The 12,468-nt window shown below is 44.0% G+C and overlaps 1 protein-coding gene across 1 annotated transcript in view; it reads left to right on the top strand.

Annotated features, from left to right (window-relative positions):
- Positions 1–4,748: 4,748 nt before the first annotated feature.
- STK24 (serine/threonine kinase 24) overlaps positions 4,749–12,468 on the top strand; it is a 52,244-nt gene continuing 44,524 nt past the window's right edge. Inside the window, exon 1 of the mRNA XM_032182339.1 lies at positions 4,749–4,828. Coding sequence (XP_032038230.1) covers positions 4,787–4,828 — 42 coding nt within the window. The 5' untranslated portion in view covers positions 4,749–4,786. The remainder of the gene's footprint in view (positions 4,829–12,468) is intronic.

Here is a 12,468-nt window from a genome sequence, read left to right on the forward strand (position 1 = left end):
TACCTTCATTTCTCTATTTTAAAGTTTCCTTTGGATAGTTCTTGTTATGAGAAAAAATGTACAGTCACCCCTTAGTCATTTTCTCCAGGTCATTTATGAAGTTATAGAACGCTACCACCCCCAAGAAAAGTCTCTTTCCTAGTCCAAAGAGACATAATATATTTAATTTCTCCATGTGGAGAAGTTTTTATGACTCTGATCACATTTTTTTCCATTTCTGTTTTCCACCAGACAGTGTTGTTTTGGAAATAGAAGATACAGAACGGTCTGTAGGAGCAGTATGGATTTATAAGGTGGGATAACAATACTGTCTCCGTTATTCTTTATTCCTTTCCTAGTAACTCCTAATATAGGTTGTTTTTTTTTTTTTTTTTTTTTTCCTTTTGACTATTTTGAAATCAGTGACAGCTGAGATTTCCTTCTCAATCGCTAGGAACTACAGTATGTAAATGTAAATTGTTTTCCTGCATTCTTTCCCCCTGTATATTTTCAATGCTGAACTCCCATCTGCTGGTGTGTCACTCAGCAGCCAGTCGCTCTGAGATCCTTCCCCAACTCCTTGCACTTTGTTTTAGTTTTTACCTCTTGATTCTTGGCAATGTCAAACTGTTTTGCCATTTCTCTCTAGTCTCCTTTCTAGATCATTCACGGATACGCCAAGCAAGACTGGTCCCAGATGGATTCCTGTGGCAGTGTACCGGCAATGCCCTCCGCTGTGAAATGCTTTTATTTCTTCTTTCCTACCTGTTATCAGCTACAGATCCACGTGAGGATTTCCCATTTAATCCCAGGATCACTTAAGGTCTTTCAGGTCCATTTGTGAAGAACCTTGCTAAAGCTGCTTTGCATTATTTGATGCAGACAGGTGACATCCATTTAGAATGTAAGCGTTCACACTGGAACCTTACTGACAAGCTATTGAGAATTTCATTTTAAGTAGATAGTCCATCGGGCTATTAGCATAGTAATTAAAAAAAAATAAATAAATCTCTAGGAATCTGGTATACACAATTAAGAGGAGAAATTAAATTTTTATATTGGTTGTTACAAGAGTTTACCAAGAAATTGATCAGCCAAGGAAATGTAGCAAAAGAAAACAGGAAAGCCAGAAGATGGTAGATAAAGATAATAAGGAAAACAAAACAAAACACCAGCAAGCCTAGCAGAGAACAGCACGGTGCTATGATTTGGTTAATTGCTCAGCCCTCACGTCAAGGATGGCAGGATACCCCTGCTGCCATACAGGGTGCCCAAAGGCAACCCCATCTGCTTGGGAGCCGCTGTGATCCTGCAGCCATTCACTACTGCAAGCGATGCCATCATCTGCTCATTCTTCTCTTCCCCAGGAAAACTTGCGCCTCCTTCTTAGTCACAGCTACATTTCCCGCGTGCAGTGTTTTGTAGACAAATAGCCCAGCTGGTATAACCCACAGCGCTTTTGCTGTGGTGTTTTTCTTTCAAAATAGGAATAGGTATTTATTTATGGTACACTATGAATTTTAAAAGAGCTCCATTTCTGGTACATCTTTATTTTTGGAAAACATCAATGGTCTTACATCTCTCATTTGAGAAGAAATTTTGGTCTTGGTCAGAAAGGTAAAAGGACAATGTTTTTTCTTCATAGGTAGTTTATAAAAAGAAGTTCACAGTCACTGCCAGTGCAGTGATGCAATTATATTCTTCTCTTATAACGTTCATCTTCTGTAACCAGTGAAGCAGAAATTCTTTGCATATTCAAAGCGTTGCTTCAAGTTGAAAGCAAACTGGGTGTTGAGAAGTCAACACATAAATTGATTGAATCTTTGCACATTGAAAACATCTGGCTTCAAAAAGAGACAACAGAGAACCACTTTATTAATAAGAATTGTTTATTTTTGAAGTCTCTGTCATTGTATTGGAATGGCAGGCTGTCACAACATGCTATCATTCTATAATTAATAAAGATTTCCACAAGAGCAGCCCTTCTTCGTAGTGGAATACTCAAAAAAACATCTTTTCTTAGGTAGGGTTGAGAAAAGGAGTGAAAAAATGCAAGGCTTCTGTTTCTTAGTCTGTAATGAAGGAGCTTAAGTTTAAAGTGAAAGACCAGCATTTACAAACTATCAACAAACAGAAACGTGATCGTTGTTTTAAGATTACATTCAAAATATTTTGGCTAAAATTTCTCCAAGCCCAGAGTGTACTGGGAACATAAAATGCACTATGTGATGCGTAAACTGGCAGAAATTGGACATTCCTCATACTCCACTGGAATTTAACATGGTCCAGTATCTGGTTTATGATGTAGAATTTGTATTTTGAATCTGCTCCATTGATTCCAACAAGCAAAATCACTCACAGAGCTTACTCCCCTCGCTCAAACAATCACTTTTTCAGGCACAGCCTTGCTGAACATGTAATACAGAACTGTGTAACCTTGAGATAAAGTAAATCCATGATTTTTACTCGGTGACGGCATACAAGCAAGAAAAAGGCCTCACAGTGGCCCTGGGCTAGGAGCTTACATAGGGAAACTTACTTCAGAGCAGCTTGCACATGGTAACTTTTTGTGCTTAATGAGCCTTGAGCTAGAGAATCTACAAAATGAAAGTAGAGAGGGAATTAGCAAGGTAAAACATACACAACTCTAGCAACTTAAGGTTGTGTTCCTTAGGAAACTATGAAAATTATTTAAGTCCCAAAGAGAATACTAATGGATAGAAAATAATAGCTCTATACCTTTCAAAATACAAAACATAAAGCTTAGTTTTATACCCTTCATCTTTTCGTTCTGCATTGAACGTGCTCAGACAGAAAAAGTAAGGCAGTGGATAAAATTGGTGTTGTGATAACCATACAGAGAAGATCAAATCAAGACTGCACAGGCAGTGGTAAACCTGGCAATTTCTCAATGAGGATTTTTAACACTCTGTGACGTAGCTCAATGGTATTAATGGGAGAAAGAAAAAAATTCACCTTTATCTCAACTAGATTTCTTCCTAGCAAGCTGAAGACATTTGCTACAAAGAGTGCAGCAAACATGGAGGTAATAAAGCTCTACTTTAAAAAAAAAAAAAAAAATAATAAAAATGCCTTAAGGTGGAGATCAATGTAGTAGAAAAATTTCATAAAAATTCTTATGACATAGTTGATTTTGACTGAGGCAGAACTCAAATGAAAGCTTTTATATTTCTTACAACATTACATGCTAGTAAACAGTAAAAGCACTCTTATATTTTCTGAAGCTAAAATAGGCATACTTTAAAAGCCATGCCAGCATTAAGGAAACTAGCAAGTCCTTCAAGAACAACTAATAAAAAATATCCAGTAGTTCAAGTTTCCACACAACTCCTATCCATCATCCTTTCCATTTTGCACTGCACTCAAGAGCTGGTATGTGTAGTCTTGTTTCAAAGGGGAACAGTCGGTGTGTAGGTACATACAGGTGCCTGTACGAGGCTATTAACTAATTTTATTCAGACTTGGTTGAGGGGTGCAAATCAGTTATGTTTCTGTAAGTTTCAGGAAAATAGGATTGTGCAGCGTTAGCTCAGCCTGTCAAGACAACAAGGAATATCTTAGCTACAAGAAAAAGCTTTGAAGGGAGTTTATGTCTAACCCAAAGAGATCTTTTTATATTTTAAAGCTTTTTCCTGCAGTTGAGAGATTTGTATGGACTCTTCTCTGGTGGATTAGTACTTTATGCTGAGGTGGTTTCCTTTAGCTTGGCTGAAAGGACTGTGAACCACTGTCCCACTGCCTGACAGGTACTTGTGGAGCTACCTAGGTGTTTGTGGGGGAGAAGGAGGGGACCTTTCCTGGTGGAAAACGTGTGGAGGAGCAGTCAAACCTCAGCGTCAGTAGGCCAAGGGCAGGGAGTGTTGTACGGCCAAGTTCTTCAAGGTTTCACCCAGGCCCAGGATTTCTCTGGTGCGGGGGAGACCCGCACTCCCTCCCCGCTTCTTCCCCCCTTCGCCAGCGCTGCCCAAACACCCAGGCTGTCGTTTTGGCTCGCTGCTTTTGCAAGAAGCCCTGACAGGAAGTCAAGTGCTTCCTGAAGCCGAGCTCTGGCGTTGCCGTGACCTTTATAAAGCCTCCTCCCGGAGGGGAGGCAGGAGGAGCCGGCACAGCCTGGGGTTTCGGCCCCATCCATCCATCCATCCATCCATCCATCCATCCATCCATCCATCCATCCATCCATCCATCCATCCATCCATCCATCCATCGCCTCAGCCCGGCTCCCTTCGTTCACAGCGGGCTGGCTCCCAGCTCGCTCCACCTGCTCGGCCCCCCCAGACGGGGCTGGGAGGGAAGAAGCGGGGCTTTCAGTTGCCGGAAACAACGAATAAAATTTAAAAAATTATTTATATATATATATATATATAAATAAATCCTAAAAGCTCCCAAACCCCGCAAAGCCACAGCCCAGGTGCGGCGCTACGGGGCTGGCGGGGGGAGCCTCGCCCAGCCCCGGGGGCGATGCAAGCCCGGGCGGTGCGTGAGGGGGGAGGAAGAGGAGGAGGAGGAGGAGGAGAAGAAGGAGGAGGAGAAGGAGGAGAAAGAGGAGGAGGAGGGTCAATGGGAGGAGGGATGAGGAAGCCGCTGTTGCATCCGTGACGGGCGCCTGAGGAGCCGGCGCTTGGGACAGCCCCTTTGCTGCTGGCTCGGGGGGAGGGAGAGGAGGAGGAGGAGGAGGAAGAAAAAGGAGGAAGGAGGAGGAGTGTGCCAGCGCGGCCATGAGCTCAGCCCCGGCCCCCGGCGCCGCCTGAGGAGCCTCGGCCCCCTCCCCGAGGCCTCCGCCGCCGCCATGGCCCACTCGCCGGTGCAGGCGGGCCTGCCGGGCATGCAGGTGAAGGGCGGGCGGGGGCCGAAATGGCGGCGTGTGGGGTGTGTGGGGTCTATGGGGGGTGTGTGTGGGGTGTAGGGTCGCGACACCCCCGGGAACAAGGCGTGCTGTGCCGCCAGCGAGGTCTGTGCACACTGGGTCCCTCCCTTCGGAGCCGCCGCTTTGCTGGGAGCACGCAGGGGGATGCGTCTCGTTGCCTTTTTTCCCTCTTTTTCCAAAAAAATACCCCCCCCTCCAGCCAGTGAGTAGTGCTCCCCGGTGTTTCAGTCCGCGAGGCTCGGCTTTCCAGCCCGCTGATGCCAACAGAGGGGAAAGCAGGGCCCGAAAATGTTGACCTTCAGCCCATGCTGCAGTGGTCATCTGTAGGACTGGCTGGGTGGTGGTGGTGCTGGGTGGGTGGATGGATGGCTGGGGGCCGTGCATGGTCCTCAGGGCCTGACCTGACAGAGTTGGCTGGGTTTGTGCAGCAGCGAGATATATATATATGTCTACGTGTATATATTTAAACAACCAGTGTGGTTTTCTGGCGGTTGAGCTGCTTGCAAAACGCAAGCTGCTGGCAGAAAAGCCATAAGGGCATCAGTGCCTGCGTGCTCTTCTGAGCGTTCCCACATTGTGCTAGGTGCTCGCCTGCCCCGATCTCCAAAAGGAAAACTTAGGAGTGGGAGATAAAGGTGTTTGGCATCCTGGACCGAAAGGTTTTGTGCTTCGTTTGGTGTAAGTATTGGTTTACTTGGGGTTGCGTGCTTTTTTTTTTTTTTTTTTTTGCAAAGCAGATTCTGCCTCGTGAATCTCAGGTCTTTGCATTACCCGAGGGTTTGAATTTAAGATGTTATATTCGTAGGCATGGCCTGAGTTGTATGCTCAGGCTGGCACTGGATGCCAAACCGAGGATGTAGGCCCTCGCCCTGAACCGATTGCTCTGCCGCTCGGTAGGTACTGCTGCGGAGTGCTCGAGTTCACCTTCCAAATGCGAGCCCCTTGCTGATTGCTGAGACACACGGAAGTAATGTTTTCTTCCTTTACGAAGGGCTGGATTAATGTTCCATTTTCTGGTACCTATTTGGAAACAGAACCTGTATTTTAGGCTGAGAAAAGACAGATCTGGAGTGGCTGGGAAGTAAGAGAATGAGTTACTCCAGCATTATGCATGTACTGCCCATGTGTGGCATTTCATAATCGAAGGACCCATGCTTTTATTATTATTGCCTAGTTTAATTTGTTATTTAGTTTGTAATACCATGAGCTCTACTAAATCTGTAAGGCTGTCAGGATTTTTTTGTTAGTACACTTGGGGTTTTACTGCAATCTCTTTATTTAGGACAGTTGTTATTCTCATGAATTTCAATGTATTATTATTAGAGTTTCTTGACTGTTTGGGAACTTCGCTGTGTCCTTTTCACGCTGTTGTTAAAGACCAAACGAAGATAGGTAGAAGCCTAAAATCCATGAGCAATACAGAAGCTGCTTGCTAATTTTCTGCCCCCACTTCAAGATGCCTAGATCCATTTCCATTCTGTCAGAGTATACTGCAATCTTATAGTGGTCTCTTTTTAGCACACGATTCTTTTTGGCTCTATTTGCAGATAAATGTTCAAATATTAAGGTACATACTATGCGTGGCAGCTGCTTAAATAAGACAAAGTTTATGGTTTGTGGCTTCGGTAGAAGAGAGGAATAGAGCTCGGTCCTCCGAGGTATAATTAAATTGTCCAAATCATGGGACTGTGTTTTCTCTTTCTGTAGTGTGATCCTTTCTCCCCACCTACCAGCTTCTGCAACAAATGGTGTAAACAATGTCAGCGAGAAAGTTAGGCAGCTTTCTCTCGTGTCCTTTGCTGTGGCTTGTCCAAGAGACCAGTCCGTATCCTACTGTGAACAAGAGGAACTTCCTGACCCCAGAAACTCACGTGCAGGGGTAGCGCTTTGTTACGCCGTTTGGTGTGAGCAGAGGAGTGTGTAAGCAGAGCAGAGGAACGCAGGATTAATGTATTTCTCTCTGAACAACATATCTGATTGATGGTTGAAGAGTGATGCATGAAAAGCGAGTGGGTAGAGAGTAAGCCAAAGGAATGAGAAGCTGTGGAGGAAATGTGGGATGGTGCTGGAAGGCTGTCAAATCCAAGATTCACTGTCTGCTGCGACGCGGGCATGTTCTAACCAGAATAGAAACAGAGCTGGGTTTTGACCTAATTTTCAATGTGTGCAAATAAGTTTGGACTCGATGCTTGTACTGCCCTTAGTTTAAGGGCTCTGTGTTGATAGGCGCTTGAGTGTGTGGCACGCAGGGGCATCACCACTAAACTGTCAGAAAGTCTTCTTCATCCTCTCTGCTTTATGCAGCTGACTTAAGAAAAATGCCTGCTTGTCTGTACCGTGTGATATTTTCGCATGGCTGGCTCAGAAAAAGTGCATGTGACCTGTAAAAGGGACTTTCAGACCAGACCGGCCTGCGCTTCAAGGCTGTGGTAAGCTTCTGGAGTTTCTTTATGAAACCATCTAAAATAATAAAATACCGTGTTCGTAAATCAGTGGTATGGGCGCTTGGTGGGCTGTAATGCACTTTGAAGCCTGTTAGGAGTGCCTTGAACCAGAAAGCTGAGGATATGTAGGCTTGCAGAGAGAAGCTCAAGGGCTGAAGCTGCAGAACACGGTGCTGCAGTACATCAAGCTGTCAGATATCTGGCAGCCAGCAGTTTTAATGTAATCTTTAGCAATAAAATGCTAAAATTAATAGTTATTAAACCTCTTTCTCCTCTCTTCCCACACTTAAAAAGGTTTTGGGGTTAAGCTATGTCTGATTTGTTGCTGTTTTCCTTTGTTTCTGAAGTTTGAGAACTAGAAAAGCAGTTGTTTTTTTTTTTTTGTTTGTTTTTTTTTAACCTCATCTCTTTGTGTAACTCTGACTGTGTGAAGTTCCTTTAAAATGAACCATACATTATGGTTTTAACAAGAAGAATACTTTTGGGAACTCTTGCTGAGGATAGATAAGTGGCTCCATCAACATCAGATCCTGGAGAAGTGAGAGAAGCCCATAGGTGGTGTGTGCCTTTTGGGCACTTTGCTATGCTCAGCCAGTCCAGTGCAGCAGCTGGAGTGGTGTGATACTTGTCTGTGCTTCTGCAATAAGAGGTGAGAAAGAGTTTCACATGAATAAGAGCTCCAAATTAATCTATATGACATAATGGACATGGATACTGATGAACTGCAGAATTACTGATAAGAAATAATTATTTCGTGTCACCTTTCCTATTTCAGTTTCTTAAAGGAAAAAAAACCAGCCAAAACAAAAACCTTTTTTTTTTTTTTTTTTTTTGCCCTGAAATGCCCTGAACTTTTTTTTTTTTTTTTTTTTTTTTCCCAGAAAAAACATTTTGTGAGAAGATTTGTTTGTATTTTTAGGTGTGCCCGTATGCCACATTCATGAAATTCCGAATGTGCTTTTAAAATTGCATCATCTTGAAGCCACAGCCTCTTGTGTATGATGCAACTTTTCTTTATCTTCCTCCCTTTCAGGTTTTTGGTAATAATAAAAGTGCTTAGTATCCCATAAAAAAAAAAAAAAAGTCATTTTTCATTCTCAGTACAAGAACTGCTGGTTCTTTATCCAAAATCTAAAATAAAATAAAATCACACCACCTTGCTGCAAGAAACCCTAGTTAAAACTTTAACTAGATTTTGGTAAGAACTTGACAAATGAATAGAAATGAAGGGCTGCTAAGTGTAAAGGCACCACTTCTGACTCAGTGAGTGTCTGAACTGTGAATTTGCTGGAGACTGGAAGAGTGTTTTGGAAAATGCTGATGTTTACTTGTGTGTTCTTGCACTTATCCCAGGATGTTCTCTCTCAGCTGCTGCAGGAGAAAGTGTTGGGGCCTCCAGGATGCTGTGTTCTGATCCAGCATGGCTCTCCTTGTGCTCTGACACATCGTGCACATTACTGTCTTCCCTATTATAATTCATTCTCCTTTTACAATAAACTGTTGTAGCTGTCTTGTGTGTGAGCTCTGTGTTTGGTAACCACAAAGCGTTGGGCTTTGAAGGCTCTGAAAAGGCTGTGCAGCCTCTGCTGCCTTGTGTCTGCAGCATGTGTATGGGAGATTACTTTTCCCCAGTTTCAATTTTTTGAAGGGTTGTGCTCACTGCTCTTGCCTAAGTGATAGTTTGATAGAGTAACCTGCAGCAGTTCATTATTTGAAAGATCCTTGGACCACTGTGGTCACGGCTAACCTGTTGTAAAATACCCAGGGGACAGATGTCTGGGATTCAGTGGTGTATTTTAAGCTTGGTCCTTCAGCACGAGGACAGAAGGGTTTTCATTTTGCAGGAACAGAGTTGGCGTCCTCTGGCTTTTTAGGTCAAATGCTGCATCAAGTCTACGCAACAGTTGTCTGGAGTTTTTCTAGACAAGTCAACTCTTACACCAACGGTGGAACTATTATACTGAGAAGACATGTAGCAGCTTCTAGTGAATGTGTGCCTACTGAGCTCTCTTCTCTGACACCCCCAAAATCTTGCCATTAAGCATAAGTGGAGGAGTGAGAGCTGGTTTCCTTTGGACATGCTGTGGATGACTTCTTGGGGAAGCTTCCTAGGAAGTCATCGTTGCAGGGTGAAGCTTCAGTTTGGGTTTTATTAAACCATGGTACAGTTAAAATGACAGCAGGTGAACTTATATTTTCTCATTTTCTGCAGTTCTTTGATCTTCTCTTCTTGTGGCCTTTGGGTCTGAGGTACTTGATGCAGTCAGCCCCAAAAGTGACAGATTCCCTCACAAAGAGATGAAGGACTGAGGAAGACGGCTCCTGCAATAAGGATTGACAAGAGTGAATCCTTACTTGCCTGGATCTGTTACCTTGCTTCAGCCCTTCTGTGGTTTTGGAGGGATCCATTTTAGATGGGATTTCCAGATATCTATTTATCTTAAATTTTTATATAAAGGCAGGGTGGGGTGTTTATACAGAGGTAGAGGAAGTAAGGAGAGGTGCTCTCATTTCCAAAGGCTGAGCTTACAAAATCTGGTTTCTCATCTGTGCTCTGGTATCAGTCACAGCCACGATGGCCCGATGTCCTTATCAGTTACCACATTTACCCTTTTATCCTCTTAGTGTCTCAACACCAGTGTCAGCAGCCTCTGAACAGGAAAAGCACATTTCCATCAGGTGGCCTTCCAGAACAAGCAAACTGCTCCAGCACGGGTCCCCCACGGGTGGGCGGCAGCTCCCCCCAGACCCCCTGCTCCTGCGTGGGCTCCTCTCCACGGGCTGCAGCTCCGGCCCGGGGCCTGCTCCTGCGGGGGCTCTCCATGGGCCGCAGCCTCCTCCAGGCCACATCCACCTGCTCCACCGGGGGCTCCTCCACCCATGGGGGGGCTGCAGCGTGGAGATCTGCTCCGTGTGGGACCCATGGGCTGCAGGGGGACAGCCTGCTCCACCAGGGGCCTCTCCACAGGCCGCAGGGGAACTGCTGCTCCGGCGCCTGCAGCACCTCCTGCCCTCCTTCTTTACTGCCCTTGGCGCCTGCAAGGCCATTTCTCACTGCTCTCACTCTCCCGGCTGCTGTGTGGCGCAGCGTTTTTTTCCCTGTCTTAAATCTGCTCTCACAGAGGCACAAACAACATCACTTACTGGCTCGGATCTGGTCAGCAGTGGGGCCCTTACCTACCATGGGGCAGCTTCTAGATCCTTCTCACAGAAGCCACCCCTATGGCCCCCCTGCCACCAAAACCTTGCCACGTAAACCCACTACAACTGGGAAACACCACTTCATTTACTGAATTTGGGGTGTGGAGTGAGAAATTTTATCAAGAGTATTTTTCTTCACATAAAAGGAAAAGATTTTGTGGCTTGATACTCCATGACCAGTCCCAGAACAATTTTCTGCTTGGGTTTCTTAATTCATTATTAAAAACTTACATTTTGGTTTTGACTGTAAAAGTCAAAATTTCATTTTGACAAAATTAGGCACTCCTTGAAGCTGGTATTTTTGGGTTGTATGCCTGATTGAGCTTTGCATCATGATTGGCACAGGGTGACGATGGTGTTCCTAAGTTAACTGTTACCCACTAAAACCTATTTATTTTTTTCCTACCATGTCCCTCCCTGCCGTGTCTCCTGAAATCAAACTCTTGTATATCTTCAGGATGTCTAGTTGCAGAGTCAGACAAATGTAGTTTTCTTCTGAAGAGGTGTTTTGGATAGACAATATATATATATTTTTCTGTGATTTCTTTCATAAGCCAACAAATCCTTTGTTTATTGGAGGTATTTGTGTGTGGATCATTGCCTCTTGGTGGACAAGAGCAGATCTGAGAGTATTAAATCTTTGGGTTGCAGAGGCTTCAGGCTGTTGTGTGTGTTCATTCTGTATTAATATAATGCTGTAGAAAGTCAGACTTGAATCAGGAATATTCTGGGAGTGCTTGTACTCGTATTCTCTTTCAAGTTGTGTTATTAGGCACCTATTAAGAGACATTTGGGGTGTCTTGTCAGATGATAGAATAGGTGCACGTCTCCCCTTAAATTATGGGATTACTGTAGATCCTAAAACTCATTCTTTCTTCTTTTTCTCAATTAGTATTAATGCAACATAAGTTTCCAAGCTTGTATTACTGAGATATATTCAGCCGTGGGTCACAATGCTGGGAATTTCCACCCGAGCCACCACTTTCTGGCATGAAACAATAGCAGGGCCTGCGAGGCGTGATGCTCGCAGTGTCTGTGGGTGATTGATCTGAGCAAGTGCAGACAAGGGAGAGGCATTGTTACAAAGCTCTTCTTCGAGGCTCTTCCTTAGCTGTCTTTCACGCGGTGTCTAAAAGGCGTTCTGGGTGTCAGCGCTGTGTCTCCTGGTGCTATCTGCTGTTTTCATTGCGTGCTGAAGGCACGGGGAGATTTCTTCAGCTGCAGCAATCTACTTTTAAATAGCGTGATGGATGGGAGGGAGGAGTACAGCTTCTGAAAGCTCCTAGCTATGGTATTAAAATGCTATGTTATTAAAAATGCAGAATGAGCTTGAGAAACTAGTTAAATTAGAATTCATGTTTATTTAAAATGTATTCTTTTTGAATGCTTGTAAAAAAAAAAAAAAAAAAAAAAAGCAGGTTATGATTAGGCAACGGTTAATTTTGGCATTGAACTCCTAAGGGTGTACATTAAGTTGCTTTCTGAATGAAGGATATCATGCCATTAAGGCATGACTTTTTTTCAGGGGACACTGAACCCAGAAGATGATACTAGTTCACTGGGAATTTGGAAGCATGTCTTGGAGATCCATCTTATCGATAAAGAACTAAAAGTTTCGTATTCTGAATCCCAGATAAATGCAATTTCCTTGAAAGTAGGTGGAAAGGGGGTTGCACAGGGATGAAGAATACTGTTATGATAGGCAACTCCCCCCCTAACCCCGCTTAAAACCTCTTCCAATCTTATTAGAAAACAGTTTATAAGGGAGCTGAACTGGGAAACAGCTGTATTAGTAAGGCCACTGTGATGCATGCTGTGTTTGTCTTCATTTCTGTTCAACAACCCAAGTGTTTGAGAGATGCAAGGTTTTAGAGCACCCCTGCCCCCCACCCTTTGGTTATAACCCACTGAAGTTTCATGGCAGAGTTTATGGCATCCTGCCTCTGTCTTACTGCAGTT

The sequence above is a fragment of the Aythya fuligula genome, chromosome 1 (genome assembly GCF_009819795.1).
Source record: "Aythya fuligula isolate bAytFul2 chromosome 1, bAytFul2.pri, whole genome shotgun sequence".
In the NCBI taxonomy this organism is placed as follows: Eukaryota; Metazoa; Chordata; class Aves; order Anseriformes; family Anatidae; genus Aythya; species Aythya fuligula.